The following is a 13,738-nucleotide window of genomic DNA, read 5'->3' as shown; positions in this document are numbered from 1 at the left end:
ACCAAAACACAACATAACCTTCTAACCTGAACATGACCACTAAGATTCATACAATCCTATAATAAAGTAGGCAATCAGTTTAAGTTGATGAAACGAATGCTATGTGGCCTATCTAACTTGACAAACCGCCTCTATAGTGGTATATGTCTGAGAACCAGGTTTATATAAGTGATGCCATGCTATTGTTCCATCCAAAGGATCTACGCCTTGCTTTCGGGGATGTGAAACTACGCCCAAACATATTCCCTTGAGGCCCTGCCCCTGCTCTACGAACCTCACCATCTTTGCAACGATGGTAGCGCTCTCCATTATGTGGTGCATATCCTTTGTGTTACTCCACAAGCAGTTGGCCAGCTGCAGCCTCCTGCGCTTTGAGTCTAGGGCAATACCCCACTTCTGGAACAGTCTCTTTCTCTCTTCATCTGAAAACCTTTTCTGCATCAGCTTGCTTAGTATCTGTTGCCCTTCACTAATAGCTCTCAACCTGTATCCAAATAACCATGTGAGGATAGGACGATGCAGTTAAATTATATAAAGTTACATCCATAAAACGAGAACAGTATTTTAGTAAATTTGTGAATGAAATACATGTTGCATGGAAACAAAATAAAAGTCTGAATTTTACATGGACTCCAACATTAGTCTAAAGGTTTGTATAATAAGTCTTTGACATTAAGTGAGACATTGTTTTTTAAAAGCCAAAACACAAGAGACAAACTTCGTGTATGTAATCATAGATTCATAATACACTAGTGATTGTGCCCGCGCGGTGCTGCGGGTGTGAAAAACTTATAAAATGTGCTAAAGGCTTATAGAATTTAAGTAGATAGATGGAGTGTTTTGTACCCACTAAAGCTAAAAACTTGATGACCTCTAAAAATATTATGAAAGTGGATACAAATCATACACTTACATTGTTCATATTAAGTTATCTATTTAATTAAACAGTGATAACTAAATAGACAAATTAAGCATTGATTATCTGTAGCTGCTTCATGATTTGACTAAACATACTAATATATACGAGCATCATTTGTCAGCTTTCTAGGTTGGTTTACAGCACTGATTTCTTTTATTTTAGGAACCATATTATATATACATACTGTTCTTTTACCAGTTTGTCAGTACTTTATAATATTCAAAGGTGGAAAAGCTTTCTTGAAATGAAAGGGGGGAGGGTGTTGTTTTGGAACTTGAGAGGGTATGCATCCACCATTACAGTTAATTATAATATATGTCATGGATATCTATGCTTCATTGGCTCCCCAGATTTCATCCCAAAAATAAGATCTTCCTACATATGTATCTAAACAGCCTTGGTTGGCACTTCCATTACCTAATTAAAAAGTCATTTCAATGACTAAATTGAGAAGAAACTAAAAACCTTTCACTTAATGGTTATAACATGATATAAGCATCATTTGTAACTATAATAATGTGTCAGCCTATATATGAAGTTATCAAAGATATTATATTGCTTCAAGGTTTAAGCTCCTAACTTTTATTCAGTGGCTAGAATGGTACAGTATCATAAGCTACACATATTACATATATTCTGTTCGGCTGTTTAATGGAATATCAAGACATGAGACCATGCTGATGATGACTTAAATAATTAACATCTTCTCACATCCCTCACATTCAAATGAAAGTCTGTTAGGTTCCCCTTTTTTTTGCCACTTAACAATGTCTCATGTACTCGAGATATAATGAGAGCAAAAGCTTATACCAACCCCTTCAATCAAACACCAGCAAAAGAAGATGCAAGTGCTTTTTTACGTGGAGCTAGCTCTCCTTTAATAATTAATAGAGATATGAGTGTATAAAGAGCATCTACATATAGCTGGGCCTAAACAGGCTTAAACTGATACTCATTAGCATAATCCGTCTAAGCTGATATTTTTAGCCTTCCAAGTTAAGCACCCACAGCCTAAAACCTTAGCAATCTTTGGGTAATTGAGACTAACTTCAATTGCATAATTTTGATCTATTTGCCTGTGTATAAGATAACCCCATAAATAGATAACTTAATAACAGTTTTTTCTATAAACAGCAACATAAACTCACAGACTGCACCACCTGTGAGCAAAATTAGAGACAACTATGCATACCAAAGATATAAAAAGTATAACTTTCCCATAAACAAAAAAAAAACGCAGAACACAGTATAAGAAAGTGCTTCTTATAGGGGAAAAAAAAACACAAAAACCAAGCAAGTACCAGAAAAATTGGGTGCGGGGTCAGCTAGTCTAATCCTTGGTTGCATACGGAAACCCTGGACTCCTGGACTTTTTGTGCTCATGTTATTAAGAAAAAGATACCCCCAAAGCATTTGACCAAAAAAAAAAAACAGCATACCCAAAGCACATACGCCAAGAAGAGAATAACGGGAAAGCCGCTGCCCTTTGGAGGCTGTCATGAAGCATCGTCGGCCCAAGTGAGTGGCACAGAGAGCCTGCCCGTGGCGAGGAGAACGAAACAGTCGATGCAGCAGGGGAGCATCACCTGCCCTTGATTCTATTGCTTCGTCTTACAGCTGCTCTGACATGGGGGACAGTTCTTTCCTTCCGCTTCTTTGAAACAGTGGATGCAGCAGGGCAGGTTGGAATGGGAGGTGATTGTTCTTGCGCGTCCTCGTGGTCATCTTCCCCTGCCTCTTCATCGCTCTCTTCCTCGTGATCGTCCTCCCCATCCTCATCTTCCTCCTCTTCAGTTGCCGCTGCCTCTTCTTCATCATCTTCGTCCTCCTCATCTGCCTCCTCATGCTCCTCTTCCTCCCCCGAGGCCGCTTCATCGTCCCTTTCATCATCGTCATCTGCCTGGGCTAATGTAGAAGTCCCCACGTCCGTTCTGCTGCCCTGCACCTTGGCCTCTAGTCCCCTCTGCATGAGTGAATGATATGTAAAATTATCAAAAACAATTATAACTTTAAAGTGAAACCAAAAATTCATCATCAAATGCAATACTCACTATTTGCGAGTGTAACGTGTGCACAAGCCGGTCAGATATACCCTTGGAAGTTTCCAGCTCAACAATCTTCCTCCGAGCTGTTGCAAGTTCCCGGCAAGCCTTGCTCAACGAGTGGCACTTAGCAAACAGCAGGGATGTTACCCCTGCATGCATATCAAGCAGCTCCGCCACCGTTTCAGCACTCACCTGCAATTTGTGCATTCATTAGTCGACCACGTTTGCAAATCATAATTGTTCGAACATACAACATGCACCATATAGCATTTCCCTAAGCATACTTGATCGTACACTATACATAACCATAAAGACAACACACTTACACTTTTGCAATCACTGGGAAGCGGAAGGCATGCAGTGTGTTTCCCCCGAGGGATGACAAGCTCCTCACAGTCCCCTTCTTCTCCCACACCCGGAACTGTGATGGACCTACTTGGCATCGGGATGTGACTGCTGACACCCTCGGCTGCCCGAGGTTGAGTACTTGGCATCACACCATCCCCCTCGTCCCTAGACGGCCGGGAGGTATGTTTGTACACCAAGTACTCCCTCCGAAAGGTGTTGTAGTCAGGGCTGTCCGGATGCAGCAAGTCTTTTGCATCCTTGCCTATCAATCCCCCTACTTTTTCCTCCACCGTCAAACGAACGTCGTCCAACATGGTGGGCGGAGGACTGATGGGAACACATGGCGCCGGGGTCCCCAAGCTTTGCACACTCACTCTCTCGCCCAAGTACCAGGCAAACCCAGCAGGCCCTTCCAGGAGTATTCGCAGCCTGCTGACTGGAATACTGGCAGCGACATAGCTTGGCAGATCTGAGGCATTGCTTCCCCAAGGGTGCCATTCAACCTAAAAATGAGAAGAGAAGGGAAATCAAACCAAGTTCACATGTTCGAATTAGCAGTTATCAAATTGAGGACAGAACAGAAACACAAACCAAAAGTCATAGAACGTACAATGGGTGAAACGAATTGAACAAGTGTGTTATTTTTTTTCCATTCTTCCTACTCATACACCTTAAAAGGTTTAATCACATGTGGTTCGTAGGGTACCTGATCAGCCGTTAGGTTTGCGAGGGACTCAATCAGTCCAGCTGTGTCATGTGAGTTGGCTCGCACCCCCGGTGTAGCCAACCACCTCAAGCCTCGAGGCCATGTGTCCTTTGGCTTGGGATCACGTAAAGACACGGGCATCAAGTATTCGCATGCCCATATCTATCAAACAGTAACAAATAGCGGGAGTTAGTGTATATTAAAAAAACACAGCCAACATGGTGCAAACTTTAAAAACGAATGTAATAGTTACGTTACCTCCCATGCGCGCCAAAAGCCTCCCATGGTCCTATTCTTCTTCCTTGAGATGGCGTCCATGTTCCGATACAAGCAGGAAAGAGATGGTGCGCCCCAATTGTATAAACCAATGTCTTCAACCGTCTCAAGACTTGGTACATACCACAGCCACACAAACTTGCTCTTGTCGTTGAGCAAGGTGGCGCCGAGTAGATGGAGGATGAAAAGTCTGACCATCCGATCTTCTAACTCGGGGGTGCCGGTTTCGAACCGCCCGTACTTGGTGTACAGGTCCTCGCACACCATCTTCTTATCCGCAGCCCGAGCAAACTGTTGACCAAATAACCGGGTAAGTCGCCTCTTATCTTTGTGGGCGTCCTTTTCATACTTCACTGGATGCCCACTAAACCGTATTCCGGTGATAGCGGCAAAGTCCAGCGGGGTCATGGTCAGCTCCCCAACTGTGTCAAAATGAAAGGTGTGGGTCGTGTCCCACCACCGAGTTGCCAGGGCAACGAGCAACCTTCTATCCCGCTGGCCTTTTGAAGTTGCCATTTGGACAATGCCCCCAAAGCCTGCTGCATTAACCTTCTCCTTGCAGCTAGAGCTGAGCTCTTTCCACCAACATCTCAGTGTAGCTTGTTCGCCACAGCCACGAACAGATTTGATGTCGCACTGCAAGTTCAAATGAAGTAATTAGGATAAACGACATTATGACTAACAACTCACTAAAAACTAACAAAAATCAATTTTAAAGGTAGCTGAAAATCACCGCGGACGAGAGATGGACGTCCGTATCGAAGTGGAGCTCCTTGCTGTAAGGATTCCGACTTTGGGGCTTGTGGCCCTTGACACCAAAGCTTGGGCAGTCAGCAGGACTCCAAGCCTTGACTGTGGTCATTGATGCTGCTCCTGCAACAACCACGTTCGCGCCGACACTTGACGCCGGCATTCGTCCTGCCACATCACCTTGGCCTGTGGCTTCTGTGTTTGCAGCCGTTGAAGTGGAAGCTTGGAGGTCATCTATACCAGAACGGCTGGTGTTGTCGGAGCCCCTACCCATATTTTTACATGCAAGCTTTGTTCGTGCCATAATTTACTGTCAAGCAAACAAAAAAACAAACTTAATTTACTGGACATATCATTACACATTAAGAAAATTGTCCACATCTCTTAAGGATGACAACTGCTCTCTCTCTCTCTCTCTCTCTACCCTCCATCCGAAAAATCCAGTACACAGTTATTCATAAACTAAGAAAAACAATTCCTAGCGACCTATAAAGATTCAAACAACAACCAAGAACCTGAAACCAGTACCCAAACCAGAAAATCATTATACCATCACTCACAAAACCTGAAACCCCAACCCAACCCATAACTCATCATTGACAACGTCACAGAACCCCAATTCCCAAATACAGATAAATGAATAAGCTAAAATCAGTAATTGAAAACCTACATCAAACCCCTAATCCGAGAGTCACTGAATCACCAAAAATAAAAATTCGTAAACCTAAATCCCTAATTTGAAATTTCAGAGATGAGAGTGAGAGAGATGAGACACACCTTTTGATTTTGGGAGAGATGCGACAGAGCCTGGGTGAGATCGAGATTGTGGTGGAGCCTGGGTGTGGGTGTGGGTGGGTTCGAGAGTGGGAGAGAGGCGAGATCGAGAGAGTTCTCACCGGAGAATATATCGGCCGCCGGACAAGACAGTTCTCACCGAAGAAGATGATCGGCGCAGGGAGAGGGAAGAGAGAGAAGAGAGCGATCGCAGAGAGAGAAATGTAAGAGGGAATTACGTTGAAATGAACAACTGAAATTCTAACTCATTTTGAGTGTTTGGGTGGACACTGGGCACGAAAAAAAAAAAAAAAAAAAACCGGGTTTGGGGTTCTAATGGGGTTTCAATGGGGTTGGTTTGGTTTGGGGTTTAGTAGGTTTGGTTAATAATATGTTTTAAAAAAAAAATTTGTTTAAAAAAATTATATATATAAAAAACTTTAGTTAATAATTTGTAAAAAACAAATTTAGTTCATCATTTGACTTTTTCAATTTCAGTTTTTACAGTTTCCGTAATGTTTAGGTTATTACAACATTAACAAATGAATAATGCTATACTTACCACATTTCTTATACCACATTCTTAAACCATCTCACGTGTCATTACTTTATTGGACAGAGTTTCTCTTTTTTTTTTTGGGTTTTTCTTTTTATTTTTGAGTATCCAATGTATGAATGCCATGTAAGTTGCCACATAAGGTGGTATGAAATTATGGTATAAAAATGTGGTATATCTAGCACTACTGTTAACAAATATAGTTTAGTTTAATTAAAACATTAACATAAACAAATATGGCTGGGTTTATGAAAACATTAACATTAACAATATGTTTAGGGTATTAAAACATTAAAGTCATCAGTAAATATGTTTATTAAATAAATATGTTACTTTATTTGATATATTTAATAAACCCTAAACCCCATAAGAACACCTTATACTCTAATAATAAGTATTCATCATATCCTACACCTTAGGGTATAGGGTATAGGGTATAGTATGTACCATATCCTAAAAATTTATATAGTTATATACCAATGTACCAACTAGGAATTATAGTCTTACGGTATAGGGTAAGTTATAGGATTACAAATCATAAAGGAACACACTAGGGTTTACGGTATTATGGTATGGGATAATAGGGTATTAGGGTATAGGATGTTTTTATGGGGTATTACGGTATAGGGTAAAGGATTTAGGGTTTCGGGTATAGGGTATTAGGGTACATTAGAGCAAAAACCTTGATAAACATCACTTGTTTAATATCAATTATTGTAAAAACTGATATTAAAACATTTTAGATATCATTTGATTTGTTCGACAATATCTTACTTCATTAAGATATCACCTAGTAATTTTTAATAATTTTTACGATATCTTAATATTTTCAATTTTCATTAAAAATTGATATATAAACCTTGAGGCCTTCCACTATGGCACCTGACAAGTGTGACCCAATACTCATTTTGGGTCACAAATGGCTCACACCCAAGCACTATAGGCCGGAAAATGTGACCGAAAAAAGGAAGTGACCCAAAGTGTAACCCAAATCTGGGTCCCAATTTGAGCCAAAATAGCTGTGACCTAATTGCGAAAGTGGCCCACCCACGTGAGAGGAGAGAGTGTGCTATAGCCGAAAATTTGGAGGGCCCCGCCTGCAACAACTGTCGGCCACTTGCGTTGGTGTGACGTGTGCGACCGTGATGGGTGATCACCAACAGTCCAGATTAAATAACCGTTAGTGATATGAGGCTGCTTTTTTTTGTCAGTTTTTTTTAATTTTAAGTCGCCGGTTTGAAATCAAAGGGTGTAGATTAATGGACCGTTGATAATCAACGGTCCAGATCGCCCAAGCTTTTTTTGTTGGTCATGGGCAACGATTGAACATTAGGTATGGAACGCTACATAGGCAACAACTTTTGAATAATAGGCAATGTGTTGTTCGTTGCCCATTACTGTTATCGGCAAGGACAAAAAAAAATTTGTTGCCTATTTATGAGAATATAGGATAAAAAAAAAAAATAATTCGTATTTATATGTAGAAACTCACAGCTCAATCGTGTTTCCAACAATCTGAACCGTTCATTTTTTAATTCTCCACTCAAAGATCATCCAAGCAAAAAATTGGGCCAATCAGGTATGTAGAAGTTAAGTAACGGTGATCGAACTTATGAACGATTGTGATTTTTCTAATAATAATCGAACGGGTAGATGAATTTCAATTGGGATGGTATTTTGCAGGATTGATCTTTGAGTATAAACGTAGAAAATGAACTGCTCCGATCATTGAAATCACGTAGCGGTCTTCATAATTATTGAAATAACAAGGTTTCAATGAAAAAGTTCATAGCATAATACTCTTCAAGTGTATGTATATATGTAGAAGCTCACATCTCGATCCTGTTTCAAACGATCTTAACCGTTCATTTTTTAGTTTCCCACTCGAAGATCGTCCTTGAAAAAAATCGGCCCAATCAGAGTTGTAGAAGTTAGGTAATGGTGGTCGAACGTATAAACAATCGTGATTTTTCTACTGATAATCGAAGGGGTACATGAATTCCGATTTGATTGATTTTTTACAGGGACGATCTTTGAGTATGAACATACAAAATGAACGGCTCAGATCGTTGAAATTAGGTAACTGTGATCAAGTAAGTTAACATAATAAACTTTTTTAAAAATTAACTTTTGCATTAACTTTTTTTTAAACAAAGTTTATTATTTTAATTTTAATTCCTTTATTTTTTGGTAAGCTTGTATTTTTTTTTTTCCTCCAGGATTACCCGCCCAAGCTGTAGCGAAAATTTTCAATTTCCCACGTGATTTTGCCTTCTCCCTCACTAATCTTTTTTCCTAACCCTCTTCATTTCCAAACCACACTCTCTCTCTAGTATATCAAAGTTTCATACACACTCAAAGGCTCTAGAAAATCAAAGACGCTCAAACACACTCTCCCTCTCCTCCCCCTGGTTCTCTCCGCCCTGGCGCTCCCCGCCTCAGTGCAGCACAGTCCCGGCCCGCCATATGTAGCCCGTCCCCGACCCTCCTCTCGCTCTATCTCTCTCTCTCTCTCTCTCTCTCTCTCTCTCTCTCTCTCCCCGCCGCCTCCATCCCCTCCCCTTCCTGCATCCCGCTCCCCCTGCCCACCGAAACCTAACCCCCAGCCCAGATGACCCACCCTGACAACCCCCATTCTCATCCCCGCCCCTCTCCTCTCTCTGCCTCTATTTTTTCTCTCTGCCACCACCGAAACCCAACCCCAGCCTTCATCACCGCCCTGCCGATTGGGTTTTTTATTTTATGGGTAATTTCTGTTTTTCGTTTTGTGATTTTTTGCATTTTTTTGGTTTTTTAATTTCTGTTTTGTTAATTATGATTATTAGAATTTGTTTGTGATTTTCCAGGTTTGGTTCCAGATGATTATTAGAATTTTTGTTTCTGTTAAGGTAAGGAAATCCTAACTTGAGTTTTTAAATTTCTATTTTGATATTTAGGTTTCAGTTTTAGGTTGTGATTTGTGCTGGGTTTTAATTTTGCAATTTCTACTTTATAATATTATAACGTTGGGCTGCTTGTTCATTTGGTTATGATTTTACTTAATTATGAGTTTGGTTATACAATTATATATACCTATCTTAATATTAATTATTGTTAGAGTGAGGGGAATTAAAGCAAGGGAGATTCAGAAAGGCAATGCTTCCATTTAGGTAGTTTAATATGTCAGGATGATCCATACCACCCAATCACTGTGGTCAGCGAAATTGTCCACGAGCTGCAGGACCTTGAGAACCTTGAATATTTCTGGATGTTCCTTTTTTGTTTTAACTTAGTGATTGGTCAAAATGACTAGTTTGCCATATCTTTTTCTTCGAGTTTGAGAAGTTATGACTTATTTATTCAAAACTGCTATCTAGATAGTATGGTTCTTTTGGGCACAGGCGTTGTATATCACTAGTGATTGTTTTCCTCCCTTTACAAGTTATTTAGAGGATAGTTTGACAAAAAAATGAGTGTAATTTTGACAAGTTGGTTATATATTTGCTCATTTTATTATTATGTAATCGTCTTGGTCTTTGTATTGCACAAGTTTCTGCAATCTTGCATGTTTGCCTAGAATACGAGTGTTGGCCATTGTCTTTTTTGTGTGAGTGCAGTAAATTGTCGCATACCAAAGGATGAGGGAAAGGTTAGACAGTAAATTCTGTTTTAATTTAGGATGTCTGCTTATTGTTTGCGTCTTTTTTTTTTTTTTTTTGGTTCTTATTGTCAAAATAGATTTGGTTATTATTGTTGAGACAAATGGCAGATGAAATTCTAGCTACTAGACCAATATATATATATATGTATAAATTTAATATTAATTAGTGTTAGAATGTGGGGAATTGACTATGAGCTGCAGGACCTTGAGAACATTGAATATTGGATGTGCCTTTTTTGATTTAACTTAGGTGATTGCTCAAAATTACCAGTATAAAGGAAGCTAAATAAGTGTATTGCTCTTGAAAAGCAGTAAAGGAAGAATGAATCCAATATACACTTGTAGATCAATATATTGTGCTACTTCCTTCATTCAAAACTGCTGCTTCCGTTACTGCTTTTCTTACACTAGCTAATTGTGCCTCCATCCAAAGTAAAGACGTATCCTGAGGTGGATTCCCTGCTATCGATATTAAATTGAATGTAGTCTGCATTGGCGTATCCATCCACTTATAATTCTCCTCCTCCATACACAGGCATAAGGGTTTAATAATTTGTTTTTTCAACATGGTGGTAATTCTTTGATGTCATAGTTTAGTTTGATATATCTATATCTCTCTCTTATACATACCAATTGCAGAAACGATCTAAGGTCAACACAGAAAACCAAAAGCGTATGCAGTGGGATCCCTAAACCCTTAATTCAATATGTTTAGTTTTTTTGTAAGGGAGGCGCGATTCACAGTCTTCCACCATTCTTTTTTTTATTTTTCTATCTAATAGCCTAGCTCCGATTATATGTGCTTTGCCTTACGCAAATGAAGGTTTATGCAAATGAATGTACATAATTTTTAAGCTATGTTTACAAGTTGATGGTGTCATATTGGGATGAAACAAATGAGCTCTCAAACCTAGATTAATCGACTCAGATTGGGATAATGTGATCTGATTATTATTCCATTGTCATTAGTTGCATATGACCTCCCAAATCGAGGTCAGAATAAATGAAGGGAGTAATTAATTTTGTATGTTGGGATATTTGAGTGACTGAGTATTATATATGTATTTTTTTTAATTTTATTATATATATATACATTTGTATGTCTGATTATTATATATGTATTTTTTAAAATTTTCAAGCAGGTATCCAGTTTCCTGACATTTGAGGTTTACTGTAAGACCCATAAGGGGAAGAAGGAGACGTGGATCAATGATGTTGCCAAGGCAAAATATGTAAGTTTAATGTTAAGTTTCATTTTAATTCAAAGGCATAATTATAATCATATTATTATTTATCTAAAATAATTTTTCTATTATTTGAATGATGATATGGTGGCCAAGTCGGGTGACGTCCTTAAGGACTTGGCCAAACATGAATTCTAAAATGTTTAGGTATTTTTCCAAATCATATGCCATGCCTTATGCCTAATGCATGCTTTATTTAAGTAGATACCACAACAAATTGGTAGGGGTTATTTGTTTGTTGGCATGTTTCTTGTGGTGTACGATTGGGTGATACTCTGTTGAGTTTGAATGCAATCAATAAAAAACATTGAAAGCTTTGTGGTTTGAGAGCAATAGTTAAACTACACAAACAACTGATATTGTAGTATATAATTAAGCTGCAATAGTTATAGTCACCTAGCAATATTTAAACTATAAGCTTGATTAATAATGTGGTTAATTCAGTGGTATGGAAATTTATTAGTTATTTTTCTGTACAGCTTGTTTAAATGGTTTGTGGATATAATGTTTGTGGAGCAAAAAGATCTGCTGTCTCCATTTTTCATGCCCCCTAAGCTATTTTTTTGACACATGTCCCTCTTCTTAATAGCTACTTTAACTTTGTTAACAACTTTTAGATTGACTGTTAACTTATAATTAAAAGAATAAAATCAAGAAATAGCAATGTCTTTAGTTCGTTACTCACTCATCCCTGTCTTTTGATCAACTTTTTATTCTCTGAGCATTAAACATTATCTCCAAGTTCCCAACCTTTTCAGCCAAGCAAAACTGGATGATTGCACTTTCTTTATCTACTTTTATTTTTCCTTTTATTCATTAGCTTCACTCATCTTCTTTTCCCTTTAACACTTCCTGGCATATATTACAGAAATTGAAAATACATTTTGATTCCTCTGTTTGAGATTGGACATTGGAGCGGGTTAGATGAAAAAAAAAACAAAAAAATAAAAAACAAGAAAAAGAAGAATATAGCATTCTAGGAAAACAGAAGATCTACATGTGTTAATTGAAGCTATTAAATTAGAGAAAAAAATGGGGTTGGAGAGATTCATGGAAGAATAAATAGAGCTTGCCTATATTAGTCATGGTTTTGATGAGGTAGTGTGTTTCATAAATTTTTTTTTTTTTTTTGTTTTCTTTTGGAGTAAATTATATTTTGTAAGCGACATATGTCCATTTGTTACTTTATGTAGCTAAGCTTGCAAAGTACATATTTAGAAGTAATCAATGATGAGCAGTGTGATATCAGACCATATACATTGCTTCTTAGCTAACTTGTTGAAATGGTTGTTGATCAAATTCAGTAAATTTTGTACAAGGTTATGATTGATTGTTTTTATTAGACTATTTAGTTCATGCCCTGTTACTATATAATAACTTACATTCGATTCATCCATTCATCCATTGTTTTCCTAGTTTTTCAGTTGCTTAGAGCTTATTGACAAGTTTATCTGGTATTATTAGTTGCATCACTCACAATTTCCTGTTTCACAAAACCAGTGGGTGATGGTGGCTGTGATATGTTTGCATGTCTTTGCGTTGGGAAATTGAATAAGGATGAATCATAAGAAGTCCCAAAACCATTTGCATCTTGTTTGGCATGAATTCCTGTTGACTGTTGGAGATGTTTATTTTTATTGTTTATTTGAGTTTGACTGTTAAATTGCAAATCTTTGAGTTTGTTTCATGTCTGAAATAACAGTTGAGGTTTTCTTTTGTGAATGAATCTGAATTATAACAGGTGTTCGCATTTTTTTGTGAAGGAAGGTAACAAGTGCTGCCAATTAATATTTTGTAAATGAAGGCAGCCTTTAGAAGCGGTGAATCATGCACCTATTTTTGTGCAAATGCATGCGCTGATTATTGATTTTTGTAAAGGGAGGCTACCTTAATTTAGATATTAGGATGGGATGGGGTAATTAATTATAGATATATGCTCTATATTTTGGTGCAATGTGTAATCTTTTTTCGAAACGTCTTGAAATACTTGTATTGGAGGTTGGAATTAATGGTAATGGAATGGATTGAGATTGCACCAATATCAGGCTTGAATGTCAGTTTCTTTTATATCAGGATTGTAGTACAAATTGGATAATGACGGTGATATTATCGTACAAATTGCATATCAGTTTATTTACACACAGATATATAAAATAGTATGGACAGTAGTTTATCAAAAACAACCAATATCTAAGTAACATTACCATATCAATAAATATAAAAGAACATGATGTCCAACATTGTCTTTTATATCAGTTATAGATTAAATACAGATGTTTTAGATACATTCAAACATCTTTAAAGAGAAAAAACTCAATATGTAACATAGCATGTAGATCAGTTCTGGGCGCATAAAACGATATCTAAGGTACTTTACATATCCAAAATAACATTAAATATGATGTAGAAAGCATACAAAAATGCATTTAATGGATTTACCATATCGATAAATATAACAGAACTGATGTCTTAATAAGAAT

General features: G+C 37.8%; 1 protein-coding gene, 1 long non-coding RNA gene and 1 pseudogene across 2 annotated transcripts; 1 reads left to right on the top strand and 2 right to left on the bottom strand.

Annotated features, from left to right (window-relative positions):
- Window positions 1–13,738, bottom strand: part of LOC147298181 ((-)-alpha-pinene synthase-like) — a 53,926-nt pseudogene that overhangs the window by 16,846 nt on the left and 23,342 nt on the right.
- LOC147298184 (uncharacterized) lies at window positions 2,502–6,036 on the bottom strand. The gene is made up of 7 exons (XM_086249907.1): window positions 5,822–6,036; window positions 5,028–5,354; window positions 4,277–4,930; window positions 4,019–4,180; window positions 3,291–3,815; window positions 2,971–3,156; window positions 2,502–2,882 (listed from the first exon to the last, which is right to left on the bottom strand). Exons 2-7 carry the CDS (start codon window positions 5,346–5,348, stop codon window positions 2,502–2,504), a joined length of 2,229 nt encoding a protein of 742 aa, XP_086106033.1. The 5' UTR covers window positions 5,349–5,354; window positions 5,822–6,036.
- On the top strand, window positions 8,720–13,199 carry LOC147298183 (uncharacterized). The gene is made up of 4 exons (XR_015123257.1): window positions 8,720–9,120; window positions 9,221–9,262; window positions 11,157–11,246; window positions 13,000–13,199. It is a non-coding gene; the product is annotated as an uncharacterized LOC147298183 (long non-coding RNA).

The sequence above is a fragment of the Dryas octopetala genome, chromosome 1, assembly GCF_963921425.1.
Source record: "Dryas octopetala chromosome 1, drDryOcto1.1, whole genome shotgun sequence".
Classification (NCBI taxonomy): Eukaryota; Viridiplantae; Streptophyta; class Magnoliopsida; order Rosales; family Rosaceae; genus Dryas; species Dryas octopetala.
The sequence above is the reverse complement of the archived record's forward strand: the minus strand, read 5'-3'. Positions and strand labels throughout refer to the sequence as shown.